Source organism: Scardinius erythrophthalmus, assembly GCF_964197995.2.
Source record: "Scardinius erythrophthalmus genome assembly, chromosome: 25".
NCBI lineage: Eukaryota > Metazoa > Chordata > Actinopteri > Cypriniformes > Leuciscidae > Scardinius > Scardinius erythrophthalmus.
In genome coordinates, this window is record NC_138245.1 from 23,819,456 (window position 1) to 23,837,561 (window position 18,106).

The following is an 18,106-nucleotide window of genomic DNA, read 5'->3' on the forward strand; positions in this document are numbered from 1 at the left end:
TGTTTGATGCCTTAAAAAATGTAATCAGTTCTTTCATCCGTTTTTCCCAGTTCCTGAAAAGATGTCATTAAACAAATGTTAATTAGAATATATATAATTTATGTATATTTAAAGTATGTTAGATTAGGGTCCAATTCTCACAATTAACTAACTTTTAACTATGACTTTTGCCTCAGTAAACTCATAATTTCTGCTTATTAATAGTTAGTAAAGGTAGTTGTTAAGGTTAGGTATGGGGTTGGATTAAGAGATATAGGCTAGAATATGGTCATGCAGAATAAGGCATTGATATGTGCTTTATAAGTACTAAATAAACAGCCAATATTCTAGTAATATGCATGCTAATAAGCAACTAGTTAATAGTGAGAATTTGACCCTAAGTGTAACCTGAATTTTAAGGTGTGACCTTCATTTTACTTTATTTACTTTTTACTAATTCTATGAAAGAAATAGTGTAATTTAGATTGAATTTTTATATTAAAATCACAGAGAACATCAAGTGTCAAGTGCCTAAATCATATATGATGTAATTAATGTTCAAACGTGTCACACATAGACTGGTGTCAGGCAAGAATTGCATCATCCTTAACCAGTTGTAAGTCAACAAACAATGATTCATTCCTGATGTGCTTCCCCTTTAATGATTATATATTCATGCTGCTGAATACCCCAGTGGCAGGAAGATCCCCACACACACACCACAAGTCTCATTATCAATCCAACAACCAAACTGTGTGACCTTTTACACCTACATTAACCACTCAGGTTTCCCGTACAATGACGTAACTCGCTGCTTCACTACCATAGAGCATCGTTGAAGAAATCAACTTGCTAGTCACAATCCCAAAACCGTATTGTCACAAACTGGTCATTCAACCACGTTGGTGATACTGTTTGAGATCGAATTAACGCTTTGTTTTTATATAAATAAGCCAACAGACATGGCATCTGAGGACTATTTCTTATTTTTCTCAGTTATTTTGCTTTATTTTCAGATTCAATCATAGGCTCGTTCTTGCGTAGGCTACTAGCACGTTTGCTAATGCGCACTATTCAAAAACGACGCTTCTCTTGATAAACTAAAATATGTAAATTACATTGTATGTTTTCTAAATAAAAGATATAGACTGTCATTGTACTGAATGTCAGCTTGCTTATTTGACTTAAGATAAGGATTTATTGACTCCACATGTCATGCAAACAAGAAATATGCTAACAGGTTGAGAGCTGTCGTGAATGCTGTTTGCGAATGTTCGTTGGAACGATGGTTTCGCGAAACACAGACTCGTTGAACTATGATAACGATGGAACTTGCGAACATAGCTGGCTAACCATGCTTTTAGGAAACACACCCCTGATCTGTGAAATGCTTCGCACATGCGTTTAACGCCCTTTTCGTTCATGGGAAATTTAAAGGGGTGGTTTAATGTGTTATATTGCTGTTTGAGCATATATAACATCTGTAAAGTTATGACGCTCAAAGTTCAAAGGACTACAACAAATGGTTGGAAGGGACTACATGACATTCCTCCCGGGTGAGTGACATCATGAACCCTAAAATTTACATAAACCCTGCCCCAGAACACGATTTATAGATTATGAAGACAGAATATGCAAATTAATGGCTAGAAGATAGCTACACATAAGCTACATAAATTCAACAACTAACCAATCAGAAAAGTTGTCTACATGTTGTCACTTCTTTTGAGTCTCTCCATCTTTCTGACTTCGGGTTGAACATAAAAGGCTAAAGGTTTTTGAAATTTTCAGTGCATGTCTGTGTGAGGTAAAAGGACACAAGCTGTTGAAGCTCCACCCTCTGTTTCGGGAGCAGCAGCTCATTTGCATTTAAAGGGACAAGACAAAAACGGTGCGTATTTGCTGACCCTCAAAAAGTGACAATTTTAACATGCTATATAAAAATATCTGTGGGGTATTTTGAGCTAAAACTTCACATACACACTCTTGGGACATCAAAGACTTATTTGACATCTTTTGAAAAGTGCATTATACCACCCCTTTAAGTAGCCTACATTCGCTTCTCCAGTCGATATCGGCGAAAGTTTTTTTCTAAGGTACATTTTTCACTTCACCACGTCCCTTCTACATTAAATAGCTTATAATCCTTACATGACTGTTAAAGTTAATTTACATTTTTGTAAACCTTTATCCGTGCTTTAAAAACTGACATATTGCATGACTTTGTGTCATGCAAGGTCATCGTCAAATCTAGAGAAATGTTCGAAGTGGTCAGCAGGGTACAGTTGAGACACAATGTAGCCTATCAAATGTAACCGCAACTAGAATCATATTGGAACACGTGCAGTTTAGTTGCACGATGTAAGATCACAAGTTACATTCATTATTTTTTAGGTTATTGTTTGCATTTGATCTGTTTTATTATTGATGTTTGCAATGGTTCAATGTTTTTTTTTTTTACTGTTCCTCAACTTTTCAACTGTGAGGCCTACTATTAAAATGATGAACTGAAATTAATTGTATCGCTGTTTGCCATTAAACAATGTTTTACAAATGAACTAGGCTACTTTTAACCAAACAAATAATCAAATAAAAATACTAAATGGAACTAAAAACTGAATTCTCATTTACATTTGCAATGAATTGCTTAGGCAGCTTTGCACTATTACGGATGGGTGTCTCAACTACTAGGGTACGGGTACAGTTGGAACAAAAAAGCGTATTGTGTTTATGAGCTAATTGTTGCAAATATGACCTATAGGCTACTTGGATGTTAATAATTATTAATATTTAAGTAGACAAGTAAAGGTGTCATATGAAAAAATAACTTATTTTCAGTCCTTAGTTTTGGTGTGGTAACGGAAAAAGCAAAAAGTGTAGGCTACCAACTGAACTCAGTCTACCCTACTAACCTAGAGCACGTCTACCCTACTAGAGCACGTTCGCACGTGCGCACTCTTCAAGAATGACGCTTTAAATCTCTTGACAAATTAAAAGACGTAAACGACATTTGTATGTCTATTCTAGATAAAAGATAGCCTATAGATTGTACTGAATGTCAGCTTGTTTATTTGGCTCAAGATGAGAATTAATTGACATCTTATCACATGACAAACAAGAAACTCTTCTAACCACAGCTAACCACCGCTACAAAATTGTCGTTGAACTTTGTCTGGCTTTTTGCCAATGTTCGTTGGAACGATGGCTTGGAACGCACCCCAGCTTGTCATAGAGTTAAAAAAAAAATTTGTCTTTCAAGTTCATTTTAACAAGTAGGCTATATTATATTATTACCTCATGCTTTGCACAGGTTTAATTACTGAACATTTTGAAATCATTGGTTAATTTGGTTTGGTTTGCAAAGAGAGCTGTAAGGCCAATGAGCACGCACCTTACCTCAGGCGTTGGTTAATTTCTATTACAACTTCCTTTTCCAACCACATCAGAGTTACTAACTTAGAAAAGGCAGTGCTTCCAAAGTCAGGGCTCACTTTCTTCTTTCATCAGCACATTGATCAACATGGCAGCAGAGGTATGCAATTTTGTTCCAACAGATTAATCTTTTTATAATTAGGCCTATAGCAAAATAAAAGGGAACACTTTACAATAAGGCATTACATTAGTTAATTCGTTAAGTAACATGAACTAACAATGAGAAAACTATTTTTACAGCATTTAACAACCTTTGTTAATGTAAGTTAATAAAAATGTACTCATATTAGTTCACAGTGCATTAACAGATGCAACTTTTGATCTTAAAATTAGCAAATGCTGTGATTTACACGAACTAAGATTAATAAATGCTGTAGAAGTATGGTTCATTGTTAATTCATGTTAACAAATGAAGTGTTATTAAAGTGTTAAAAAAAGTAATTGATCAATGTCTGTATTACTTTATATCTATCATCTGTCTATCTAATATCTGTTTATCGTATGTCTATCTATCGTCTGTCTATCTATCTCTCTATCTTTCCGTCTGTATATCTATCATCAGTCTGTCTATCTATCTCTCTATCTATTGTCTGTCTGTCTGTCTGTCTATCTATCTCTTCTTTATATCTCTCTATCTATCGCCTGTCTATCTCTATCTATCGTCTGTCTATCTCTATCTTTCTGTCTGTCTCTATCTATCTATCTATCTATCTATCTATCTATCTATCTATCTATCTATCTATCTATCTATCTATCTATCTATCTATCTATCTATCTATCTAACTTTCCATCGTCTATCTATCTATCTATCTATCTATCTATCTATCTATCTATCTATCTATCTATCTATCTATCTATCTATCTATCTATCTATCTATCTATCTATCTATCTATCTATCTATCTATCTATCTATTCACAAAGGGAGATAAGTATAGCAAAAAAGAAAATTGTATTTTTTTTGTCTAAGTTCATTTTAACAGGTATGTTATATTATTATAAAAAATATAAATTTAAAAAAAAAATATTGATAAAAATATAGTAATTGATCAATGTCTGTAAGTAACACGTGGCATTTTGTGTTCTCTGTGACCCAGTTTACCCATGTTCTGTTTAGTTAATTTAGTTCCGACTGTGTTCTGTAATTAATCTCATTAGCTTATTTGTTTGGTTCCTGCTTGTAAGTCCTCAGTTCTCCCTCAGTGTTTGTCAGTTCTCGTTTATGTTGGTCTGTATATTATTCATGTCTGCAGTTTATTTATTAAAGTTGATGTTCTAGCATTCTCCTTTTGTCTTTGTGAGTTTATCCTATACACGTAATGTTACACTGTATTAGTGATTTATTCACAAGGGAAGATAAACTCTAGATGATAAGTAGCAGAAAAATCAAGGCCTTTTCTGATGTTCTATTTAAAGGATCCTTTTCTACTCGATCACGTCCATGTTTATGACACAAGAGAGAAATGAAACTGATTTTTTACTATGGCCTTTTAGCCAAGTCAGAATGATCATGTGATCATGTGTGGGCGGCCTTTGAAACAAATATTTTCGAGACCACCTCATTGTGGTTCATTTCTAAATCCTTTGTGTTTTCAACTGCACTGAAGCAAATCATTTCTCCTTGTAGATTGTACACCGTCCGAGCTCTGGAAAAACAGAAGAGCGTGGATCTGAGGACACCACATATGGCACGAAAAGGAAGATGAAACTGAGATTCAGCCTGACGATGTTAAGTGAGGAAGATTTGGAGTATGGTGGGCATCAGGAACGGTCACATCCTGTGAAAACTGAGTCGATAGATGAGGACATTGAGGACGACTGTTTCGATGATGATCAGCTGCTTGTTTCCCTTGCAAACATGAGCTTCAATCTGGTTGATGACCAAAGCACTGACGAACCTTCCTGTAGCTGTGATCACCAATTTAATGAAGTTGTGGTCAACTCTGAACAAGCTGATTTTGCCGCTTGTAAGAAACATTCTTTTATTCCTCACCTTTTTTATTCATGTGAATTAACTAATTTTGAAGTGACCGTTCCATTTTTATTGTTCATAAGAAACTACAACCCCATATTTAAAAATGTTCTAATTCTGCTGCCTTTTTCACAGTTTCTACACAAATTGGAAAACTGATTAATGAAAAAAACAATTTGTTCCTGAAGTCAAAATCAGTCAAAAAGTATATTGCATCTGATCAGTGTGATCAGATATGTTTGGTGGACACTATGTCAGGTTTGTATCAAATAATACAAATAAATAAATATATATATATTTATGCCACTTTTCTTTGTGCCAGTCCTATTTTTGTTTTTGTTTTAAAAATTTAATTTCTTTCACATATTTTGAATTTATTCAGCAAAAATCACCATCTTCCGATGCATGCCCACCAAAGACACAGAATTGCATGTTCCTGTTGTGCTGAACTTCACTGGCACAGATCACTTCTTCTGCTGCACCAGCGAAGGAGACGAAAAGATGTTGAAAATTACAGTAAGTTTTCAATAATGTTCTCTGTTTCTTGAGTTTGCATTCAAGCTTTGTTAGGGCTGCATATTGTGTCATTTGTATCTTAATATTTTCTGAACGGAATGACATTGGGATCTAAAATTCAGAAAATGAGATATATTTACAAAGTCTCCCTGCGCATGCAAAATTACTCGCCAATCGATTTTTTTGTCCCATAAGCTGCAGTTAAACAAAATTTTGTTTATTTCAGGAGTATGACAAAAAAAAGCTACACATCTCTGGAGATGATCCAGAAAAAACAGCCCTTGTTTTCTACATGACTATAGCCCCGTCGGGTCACCGGCATTTTGAGTCAGCGCTCCACAGAGGATGGTTCATTCACACTGTGGACAGTGGCGCTGTGAAACTGGAAAGAGGCCGACTTACATCCAGCAACTGCTTTGAATTAATCAAGACTGATGCCACAAAAACCTTTACATTTTAAAGATTTTATTCAGATTGTGCTTCTTTTTTGCTGAACTGCTTTTCATTATATTGTAGTACCACATCACTGGGTATGTTTTTATAGTATGTAAAAAACAACAACAACATTCTAAGTACTTTATCCATAATATTAATCTATTTACATCTGTCTGTATAAGCTATTAGCAATTTGAGCCATCCTGATGGTTACAGTAAATTCATCATTTGTCATTATGTGTTAATGTATCTTTTTTACACTTTTACATTGGACATTTAAATAAACATTTGTGGGGGAAAAAGTGATCTGTTCATTGTATTAGAAAATAAAAAAGTCTCCAAACGCATGCGATGATGTTGAAGCTTTTTCCATCACTCTCAATTCTGATGTTAGAGCAGAGATGTTTTTGAAAAGCCCTTTTTCTTTACAGTCCTGTTTGTTCAATGTCTTGCTCGAAGGCTTTGTTTACTTCTCCTTCATCTGAATTCTCATATGGGTTCATAGTCTCCTCGTCCTTCTTAGCTTTCCTGAAAAATTTGGAAATATAATCATTCAGTCACTCAGCTACCAAAAATCTGTTATAAGAATGTTTTGCTATCGTCCAAATTAAGTAATGAAAATGTTATTTCCAACACTATCTCATGACCAATTCGTACGAATTCGTACGAATGATAAAAAGTTGGCTAATTCGTACGAATTCATACGACCTCACTCGTACGCATTTGTACGATTTGTCTAAACCCACGTGATGGGTAGGTTTAGGGGCGGGGTCAGGGGTAGGTCATTCGTATGAATTCATACGAATTGGGCAATTCGTAAAATATGTACGATTTTGCAAAAATTTGGCTTACGAATTAGCCACCTCATAGAATTTGTACGTTTTCCCGTGAGATCAGGTTGATATTTCTGAATGTTTTCTGAACGTTCAAAATGTCCAGTTTGTTAAAAACAAAAGTTAAACGTTTTTCTTGTTTTTTTGCGAATGTTGGGAACATTTCATTATAAAATTTTGCAAACATTACGGGAATGTTAATTTTGAATGTTCTCTGAACATTCTGACGAACTGACATTTTTCAGGAAAAAAAGTTCCATGAACAATGTATAAATAACATTTTTGTGCTAACAATTTGACTGTCAGCGTTACTGGAAAAATGTTTGTTCATAACTTTGATAGAACCTTGCCTGTAATTCTGAGATGCAAGCTAACGTCTGAAACAAGTTCAGTTTTTGCAACAATGTAAGAAATTCAAAAACAAACTAGCTGTGGTCAAAATGTGGATTTCAATAATATTTTTGAAGCTCATAATTTTACTATTTCTAAAGAAAATAATTTTTATAATGTGTATAATCCATAATATAGAATAGATGCTAAAAATATGTGTTAAGTGTTACTTATAGTATTGTCCCAGAAAAGGATGTTGGATTATGTCATATTTGTGTATATATATTAATATTGTCTATAATGCATGTAGCTATACAGTATGTAGCTGTTATGATGATGCAAATTCCAACAAACATACCAATCTGTAATACGAACAAGAATTGCATAATTCACTGTCACTAAAATGTTTCTAAACCACGTTCGATGATTGACTAATTCTTAGTCAATGAAGGGGTTTCCCCTCTAGTACTTACTTCTTCCTGTTTAATATCCCTGTGGTAATAAGATAAATCCCTCCACACACAGTTACTCCCATTACCACTCCAAACACCACCAGCCAAACTGTGACCTTCTCCTCTTTGGGTGGAGCTAATGTTGTTTGCAGCCCAACAAATTCCAGTGTTTCATCATTGAGTAGAAATGCACCATTGATACGTTCTCTTGACAGCCTGTGAAGAGTTAACAAGGGAAATTCTTTAGTCACAGGAACAATTGCTTTAGTTCCTCATGATTACGTTATTTTATGGCACCCAATATTCATTCAATTATTTCCAAAATATTAAAATGTATTCAGTCGTTGAGTTGAGATTAAGAATAAAACATGGAATAATCACAATAATATTCAGTTTTCAAATGTTTTATATCAATAAAATAGTTTATAGTTAATATTAAAATATATTCATAATATATAAATAATAAAAATATATATATATATATAAATAGTATATATAAAAAATAGTGTATATATTTATATATATATATATATATATATATATAAAATATATATATAAAAATATATAAAAAATAGTAATATATATATATATATATATATATATATACACACACACACACAAATAATATTCTATAATTAAATCATAATAATGTATTATTCAATATACAATATTTAATGTTTTTTATTTCTATATTTTTATATAGTATGGTTTCAAGAAATACCAGATAGCCGCTTCTACGTCTGCCTTAGGAATAACTGTGTCTGGTATGGTTGGATCCATCACAACAAAAAAGAAGGAGATTCTGGCGGTCTCATTGTACGTTTGGATGTTCTCTGGCCTGCGTGCAACAAATATGTTCATTTTATGATGAAAATGATTCAGGTCTCATTACTCTGATGTGAAGGATAAGGATACTTACATGAAATTCTTTTCTATTTTCTTTTCTTCCAAGTAGTACTGGCGCATGGCAAAGCCCATAGTGGACTTAAAGAGATACATTTCATTTGTATTCCAGGGGTACTGGAGTTAAGAATGAACAATAATTAGCAAATTAACATTCTATTTGTATCTGTTATTCATTCTGAGTGTTAAAATTGAAAGAGACTCACTGCTTTATCTCCCATGGCAGATTTCAGGCTTATTCTGACTTTGAAGGCGTCTTCGGAATCTGCATGATTTAAATAGGAAGCTGAGAGTAAGACAATACGCCTAATGAAAAATGTTGTCATTTTACAACAGACAGTATGTTGGCATGTCAATACTGGAACTTTATTTGGACTGTATTGATGGATGAAGGTAATATAATTTAACCATAGATTTATTATTAATAGAATCTACAGAAATTTAACCATTTTTAAGTACACCCCCTCATTTAGTAGTTACTTTTGCTTTTTGTTTCTTACATCTATCAGTTTCTCACATTAACTGGGAGGACTTTTTCTTTCTGTAAAAGAAAAGTAAGGTTTATGTTCAAATGAAATACTAACTTCGGTTAATGTTGACGTTCCAGCCGGGCACTCTGTTGTTCTTCTGGTTCTCCTGCTTTAGCCACTCCATGAGAGTGCTGAAGTAATGAAGCAGTGGCTGGGAGTCTATCCTCGTGGTTCCTGCAATATCTTCCAGAGCACGAGTCCAAGACAAGGATCGGCCTAACTCAAGCATATGCCTGCGGACCATCGAAGAATACAAGTCTATTGCAGTGTAAAGTTAAAAGTAGAAAGTATATCAGTAAGCAATATCAAAGACACAAAGCATTCTGCATACCTGAGTTTGTTCCCAGCTTCGGTTGAGTTGGTAATGTCACATTTGTGAAGGGGACCGGTGTGGCCAGCTGCCTCACATAATGCCTCTTGAAACTGGAACTGATATATGGTTCTAGTGAAGTACCTATTAGAGAAACCAGACATAGCTATTCATATGACTATTAGCCATAGATTTAGCCTATACTGTATTGCACAAAGAAAGACTTAATTCTGACTTAATTCAGAAAATAATTCCGCCTATACAAATGATTACAGATGCCGATTTCCCAATTCATTTCAGATTCACAAGCTCTCGGTTTGATTCATTGTGGTAGGCTCATGTCTCAGTTATAATCGGTGTTGGGTGTGACGCATTACTAAATTATTTACTATAATTAATTACTTTTCCCTTGAAAAAGTAAAGTAAGAGACTCATTCAATTACAGTTACTTCTGATGTAATTGCATACTGTATAAACTATAGAACTAAATACTTTGGGCAGTTTTTTATTTGACAGGTTTAAAAGGACAGTTTCATGTCTATCCTTGTATTGTTCAACTGGTCGAGATTTATATGGTTTTTAGAAAGTACTAGTAATAAGTAATACAGTACTTATAGAGAGAGGAATTAATAGCTAGTAATGAATTACTTCTTTAGAGTAACTTACCCAACACTGGTTTATAAAGTGCATTTTGTTTAAATATGAAAAACATTCTTTCTCAGCTAATGCTGTAAATAACACAATCAGGTTGAATTATTTTTAAAGAACCAGCTCAATTGAAAGCACTGGCTCAAAAGAGTCATTTGTTTTTGGAATTAAGTTACCCTGGTCGCGCAATATGTTCTGATTCACTACAAAGAACAGTCTCAAAAGAGTCATTTGTGTCTGGAATATATGCAGTGTATGTTTCTATTCACTAAAAAGAACTGGCTCGTAATTTGTTCATGAATTGGACTACAGAGGTCGCGTTGTATGTTTGTTCTGTGCGGTCTGTGAAGATCTCAATATAAAGACGTTTCTGGTAAACTGTATTATTATTGCATTGCCTTTAACACAGACATCACATTCACAACTAATGTGAAATATGGACTGTTTTAAGATTTGATATCAGGACTGTTCAAATAAAAACGCAACTTATGCATGACAAAGACAATCAGCACTTTGGCAAATGCAACACTTTATTAATACAGATTGCATTACCTGATAAAAGAATAATCCCCAGACACATGGAAAAGTGCAGGTGGGTCACAATACGACTCATCTCTGGGCACAGCCTCAGCCACTCCAACTAGTTCTCTCCTGCGGTAACAAATGTGATGAGCCACACTGAATAAAACTTCACAATGTTTGGATTCTGATCCTCCGTTTCTTCTTTCACTCACTTCATTTGCCACCAGCGGAGCATCCACTCGTCTTTGGGAATTGTCTCTTTAAAGGCTTGCCACCTCCATTCCTCCAGCATGTAGGTGAAGGGCAGAGTGGCCACGATGGTGAGGGCCTGCTTCAACAGGAAGTTAATCTCGGTCTCTGTGCATACAGAAAACGTTTTGGTAAAGAATGATCTGCTAAAATCAGTTTATGTTCATTCAGATGAAGTCAAGACTCCTGACTCGGCATGCAATGGCCCTTTACCATAGTCCTCCTTGAAATCAGAAGGCAGAAGGCCCAATGACTGCAGGTGAGAAGGAGTGGCAGCAGAAAGAGACATGATCTCTCCCACAGCCTCATGGAAGCCTTCGTTAGCACCATCTCTCAGCAGGTATGAGAGGTTACGGTAGGCCATTTGGTATTGGTTATGTCCCATCTCATGGTGAACAGTTAAGAAATCATCCATGTTCACTTTAGTGCACATTTTGATTCTGTAAACAAATAAAATAATTCATTTTAAATAATAATTGCTATACTTTTGAAATGTTCTATTGATGATAATGCTGAAAATTCAGGTTTGACATCACAGAAATAAATTACATTTTAAAATATATTCAAATGGAAAAGTTATTTTAAATTATAATATTTTACAGTATTATGTTTTTTTTTTAATCAAATAAATGTAAATGGCAAAAGGAAATAACTGAATTGAATTGTTGAAATTAGTATCTTATCTACCAGTTAATCATTACCAAGCACAGCAGTATTATCAGCCCCACCTGAAGTCCTCTTTGTTTCCCATGTCCCATGCGGTAGGATGGCACACCACATCTCTTCCTTCAGGTTTAATAAACATTGAGTTTGTCCAGAAGTTGTCAAACATTGCAGACATGTTTACGGACATAAAGAATTTTTCTGCCTCTTTAAACAGGCGCATTTCATCCCAGCCCTGAAATGGACAGTGGTATCAAATAATTAGAGAGAAAAAAAAAAAAACGAGCATGACTCCATAATCTCCAGGGATGCTTTTATTGCTCCAGCTAAAGAACAAAATGATTAATAGAATAGATTACATTTAATCTTTGATCAAATAAAATGTGAACTGACCTTGTACTGTTAAACATATATAAAGATAAAACCTCGGAGATAAAGAGACGCTCAGCTCAGAGCAAAAGGGTAGGGTATAGAAATAAACAAGTCACATGTCTTACCTGGGCCACCATTGCAGAGCTCACATCAATATCAGGCTTTTCTGGATATGGGATCATGAGAGGATACAGATTGGTCCAAAACCTCCCCCACATATCACCTGAATGCGAAATGTCAGAAAATATCACCATTATCTCCACATTTCATCAGACAGCGCTATATCCTATTAGCATATAAGTATTATATTATCTGTCATTAATACCACTGTTTTGGCACTGTGAATCACTTAATAATAATAATAATTCGTTACATTTATATAGCGCTTTTTCTGAGACCACAAAGCGCTTTACATAGAAGGGGGGAATCTCCTCAACCACCACCAATGTGCAGCATCCACTTGGATGATGCGACGGCAGCCATATTGCGCCAGAACGCCCACCACACACCAGCTTACTGGTGGAGACATAATAATATTCCATATATTACCAAGCAGATGTGCTGGAAGGCAACCGTCAGAAGCGATGTGTCCAGGATAGACGCCTTGCAGTTTTGCTCTCACATAAGCATGAAGCTCTTTATACAATGGTAAGATCTGGAACATCATATTAAGTGTGAGTTTCTGAATCAAAACCAAAGAAAGTCTTGTTTCGATTTTTTTTTGGACCAACCTCCTTGTAAACGCGCCTGGCATCTTCCATAACTTGGTCTCGGGAGTAACTGTATTCGGGTCCATCAATGGTTTCGTAATCCCCCCTCCAATAATCTCCATGGTCTTCGTACTCTTTCAGAAAAAAAAAACAAAATGAAGTGAACAACTTTTATTGTTGGCCACACCACATTAGCTGTCCATGTAGTTAAAGCAATAAAAGCAAAGGTGTAACATCATTTCTGCTAACTAAAAACCTAATTCATAAAAGAACAGAGTTCGTACTGTTAAGTTTGGCAGCTTCGTTTTTCAGATCGACATATTTCTCATACAGGGGTCTCATCTTCATCCCTGTCGCCAATCTCCAGCCCTCCCACACATTCAGACGCTCGTAGTAGTCTCTGCTGTTTGCCATGATGCTCTCTAGGCCTAGTGGATGAAAAATGAATTAAAGTCAGGTGAATTGGTAGTTTATGTTAAAAAGACATTCAATACACTAGTGTTCAAAAGTTTGGGGTTGGATATTATATGTTTTTGAAATAAGTGCCTTATGGTCACCAAAAAAAAATATAGTTAAAACTGTAATATTGTGAAGTATTATTATTAAAAAGCTGTTTTGTCATTTATTTCAGCATAACTGACTTTTCCAGCATCATTACTCTAGTATTTAGTGTCAAATGATCCATTCTAATATGCTGATTTGATGCTCAAGAAACATTTCTTATTATTATCAATGTTGAGAACAGTTGTGCTTCTGGGGGATTCTGACCGCAAACTTTTGAAAAGTAGTGTACGCTAAAAACATCCTTATGTTCTCTTACAAATCTGATAAAGAAATTGCTACATTTTTAGGGTACAAATCTTTGAATTCTGAGGATTTCACTTTGATCAATTAAACTCTTATTGAGAACTAACTGAATATACAACATCTGTTTCTCAAATTCTGTGAATCTTTTTGTAGTGTTTGGGCCTTGTTATTAAATCTTAAATGATTATGACACAGCAAACCTTTCTGGCCATTTTACCTTTCCTTCACCTTATGTTTCAAATATTATATCCACTTTTTCTAATAAACATCAATGTTAACTCACCACGTTCCACAATGGATCTGAGAATAGAAACTGACAGTTCCCCTTTTCAGGTTTGTACACGTGTATGAATGAAGCAGATCATGGAAGCCTTTTACACAGACTTTTTTATTATCATGAGTATGAAAACAAGGTATCTGTTTATGATCCTGAGATTTCGCTTTATCATTAGGATGGTGATGTATGCGGACATTACCTGGCTCCAAAGTCTGACAGTCAGAGGGGTCGTCCATTTTGCACACAGTCGCTGTGTTGTAAATAGTGCTCATCTGTGACATGATGTTCCTCAACTGTGATACACAAGGCATTCAGAGAATTTTAGTTTTAATACGCATGCAGGAGAAGTGAAACATGAAAGCGTGGTGGAAAACATGAGTGAGGTGACATTATTGTAAATCAGCAATGTCATACTTACTTCGCTAGCCTTGTCAGGTGAAAGTGCCCCTGCTCCTTTATCTTGGAGCTTTTGGAGCTGCATTATAATCTCTGGATCGGAGATCTGATCAATAGGGAAGGCACTGGACTCCTCTGACTTCTTGTTGTAGTATTCGCTCCAGACTGCATATGCTTGAGCCTGAAGAGAAGTTTAAAGAGAACTCATTATAGAACACCCAATTTGTGATGTCAACAGCTGAATGGGTTAAAACTGTCTGCAGAAGATAGAAAAAGATGCTCAACTTGTCATGAAACACCCATATCCAATTACTAGTAACGTTGTTCAATTATTATTTTCACCAACAATTAGATAATTTGTGATTTCAATAACTAAACGAGTAAAAAACTGTCTGCAAAAGATAGAAAGAGATGCTCAACTTGACATGAACACCCATATCCAGTTTCTGCTGATGTTTTTCCAATTAATATTTTCCCTAAAAATTAGATAATTTTGTCATTTCAATAGTCGAACTGGTTAAAAACTTTATTCAAAAGCTCGAAAAAGATTCTTAACTTGTCAAGAACATCCATATCCAGGTGATACTGATTGTTCAATTCATATTTTCCCCAAAAATGAGACACTTGCACACTTACCTCTTTATCTGCATTTTCCTGGGAAATATCTGTGTTGTAGGCCCAGGATGAAAGGGAATACTGGTACACGAGATTAGATGCGTCCTCATCAAATTGGTTTAAGAATTCCCTGGCTCTTTCCTCCACGGTCTGAGAGCAGGCCATGGAGGCCATGGCCAAAAGCAGGAGCCACCGAGCACACATCATGACAGCGCGTATCCCACCGACACTGACTCTGTTGTTTTCCCCATGCATGCTTTTATTGGAAGCAACTTAATTGCTTTGCCCTTTGACCAGTGCCATAACCTAATAGAGCAACATTCTATATGAATGCAGGTGGGTTGGTTCCAGTAAATGAGTATCACTGGACATTGCATACCATATTTTCTGCTCAAATTACCATATTTATAGTTCAGAAAAGTTTTTTATGAATAAAACGGCAAGTTCTGTAGTTTTTTTTTTTTTTTTTAGGTTTAATTGGAAATGTCTTGAATGATTGAATAATACTTTCATGATTAAGGGGCTATTTCACTTTTTTCTATTGATAAAGTATGTTTACAAGCTGCTTAGTTCATAAAATTAAATTACTTTTAAAAATAGATTAAAACTAAATGAATTAATTAAAACTAAATCCATAAAATCTCATGATGGGAACCTCCTAACAGGTTCTATGAAGCACCTGGAAAACCCCTTTAAGGTTCTATGTAGAACATTTTCTTTTAACACGTTGCTGAATTCGGAAATGCGTACTAGGCTACTCTTACTATTCCTGCCATAGAAAGATATGGTAAACATAGTAAGGCCTATATCTTATACCTATTTTAGCGCATACTCTTTTGAGTGGGTAGATATTTTGAATAAGTAATTACTTCACGACCACCAGAGCCATAGAGCTGGTAAGCCCCGCCCCTTCCGCTAACCCCACTGGACCTCTAGGTTGAAAAATCGTCAATGCAAGTGAATGGGAGGCAATAATTATTTTCTGGTCCCGTTTGAATTGTGCCATGAATGTGAACATATGTTGTCTGTGAATTTTTTACAGGGTGACAACGAAATACTGTAGGCCTATATTACTAATTACTTAGATAAGTTTAGGCTATATTTTTGGAGGGAAAAGCTGGGTAGCAACTTTTATTTAATTTAATTTTTGGGATAAAAGTTAATAACTTTTCATTATGTGACCTGTTGGCTGAGTTTGAGTGGTGAATGCTGCGCGTCGAGTTGTTCCAGAGGTAACGTAAGTTTCTGAAATATCGACCTCTTTTGAATTGTCAACTGTCTATATTGTAAAATAGTTGCAATAAAAGTGGTAGCGATTCATTACCGAACTAATTAGATGCTACATTCACAGCTGGCGAAGTCGCACTAGCTAACTAGCAAGCAGGCAATGCTAGAAAATTGGTTGAAACAACCAAGATAAAATATAAATAATTACGCTTTGCATATACAAATGAAGACCAGTATAAGCATCGCAAAGGGCCTCTGATACAATATAGACAGTTGACAATTCAAAAGAGGTCGATATTTCAGAAACTTACCTCTGGAACAACTCGACGCGCAGCAATGTAAATGAATGGGGTCCAACGCCCAAATGACGGTGTTTGGAACTAATCCGATCTTCAAATCCCGGAAGTAGGCGGTTAAAAGCGCCGCCATTTTTTTTACAACGGAGGTCTATGGGAGTGTCGCAACTCTTTCTCTCTATGGCTCTGACGACCACTAAAGTACGTTCCATATTGTAGCCAATGAATTTAATCTGGACGTACAACATTCACCATGTTGTCATTATCATGTGACCTACAAGCTTCAGTTGCGTCGCTTAACTGCCATTCACAAATCCTCTCCCACCCATGGCCTCATAGGATAAGTGTCCATTGTGCACACTTCAGAATGTGAATTCGGACATACTTCCTTTGTCTCATACTGATTTTGGATGCAGCCATACTCTCTTGAGTAGGAACTTAAGTAATTACTTAACGACAACATATGAGTAGAGGTACTCGCATAGAGGGTACTCGTCGCTCTGCTGTCATTATCATGTGACCTACCAGCGTCAGTTTCGTCCATAGGTTTCGTCGCTTCACTGCCATTCACAAATCCTCTCCCGTGGCCTCATGGGATAGTAAAGCTTCCTATGCACACATCTCGCGGGAAGTGGTAAGTCATCCGGGTACTTTCTGACACATACTACTTTTGTCACTTTTTTTTTTTTTTTTTTTTTACTGTAGACAGAATCACTGATTTTGATGTGTTCTATCTGTTTTTGTCGCGTCATTTCAGCATTTATTATATTTAATTGAAATGTGGGCTTCATATACGGGCAGAGTAGGCTACCTGTTGTTTTCAGTAACAGCTAAAGCAAAACACACCAAAAATACTGATTTCTATAAAGAGACCTCTTTACTTGAGCAGCGAGTCCATTGTGCAAACATAATATAGGCCTATAAAAGCATAAATCACTGACCGTAAAGGCTAAAGTAGTTCTTTATCAAGATAAGGTGATGACTCAGAGAGTTCATAATAAATTGGATTGAACAGAAAGATATTTCTACTGCTGGATATTGTGCTGAGGAACAGATAAATGTTTTAAATCTCTTCTGGAATAATGCCATAAATTGTTGCAATTGTTAGAAAATTTTAATTTAGAGCCTTTACACAGGGTTTTAACCCCACATACTAGCCTATACAATGCTCAGACAAACTTTCAGTTTTTAGTTTCAACTTTCTGAGTTTAAGCAGATTGCTAACAGATCTGTTTAATGTTTAGTTTAGCTCATCCATCAATGAGAAGATGTGGTTCTATCTGTTGTGTGGCTGTTTTATGGTTTCCATGTGAGGTTTTAAAGCAAAGGTTGGATTGAAGTAAGATAATCTTTGTCAGATAAAATCCAGCACACTAACAAAACATGATTAAATGTTAACTAATACAGTCATGATTAATCACTACACTTTCTTTCTGTCATACATTTTCTCAGTGTTCTTAAAATTACTTCAATTTTGATCCTTGTATTTTGTGAAAAATAAAATGTACAATTACTTAATTAAATATTAAATGTATTTAAAATGCAATTTGCAACCATGTTTTATCAAACCAGCCTGTGATTCAAGTTATTCTCAATATCTTTTAACCAGATTGCATCTTTATTTTCTATATTTG

The 18,106-nt window shown here is 35.3% G+C and overlaps 2 protein-coding genes across 2 annotated transcripts; one reads left to right on the top strand and one right to left on the bottom strand.

Moving 5' to 3' along the window:
- The first annotated feature begins 3,418 nt into the window (after window positions 1-3,418).
- Window positions 3,419-6,678, top strand: LOC308685679 (uncharacterized protein). The gene is made up of 5 exons (XM_081357632.1): window positions 3,419-3,511; window positions 5,037-5,376; window positions 5,517-5,639; window positions 5,764-5,897; window positions 6,124-6,678. The coding sequence occupies exons 1-5, from the start codon at window positions 3,500-3,502 to the stop codon at window positions 6,355-6,357; spliced, it is 843 nt and encodes a 280-aa protein (XP_081213758.1). The 5' UTR covers window positions 3,419-3,499; the 3' UTR covers window positions 6,358-6,678.
- A 79-nt stretch (window positions 6,679-6,757) lies between these two features.
- On the bottom strand, window positions 6,758-14,219 carry ace2 (angiotensin I converting enzyme 2; the record flags this gene model as incomplete). The annotated part of the gene is given in 16 exon segments (XM_081357633.1): window positions 6,758-6,860; window positions 7,969-8,163; window positions 8,669-8,785; window positions 8,867-8,967; window positions 9,057-9,155; window positions 9,433-9,613; window positions 9,712-9,834; window positions 10,891-10,989; window positions 11,073-11,217; window positions 11,323-11,549; window positions 11,838-12,007; window positions 12,270-12,367; window positions 12,694-12,799; window positions 12,876-12,988; window positions 13,139-13,282; window positions 14,138-14,219. Coding segments are annotated over 16 exon segments (2,103 nt in total).
- Window positions 14,220-18,106: the final 3,887 nt, after the last annotated feature.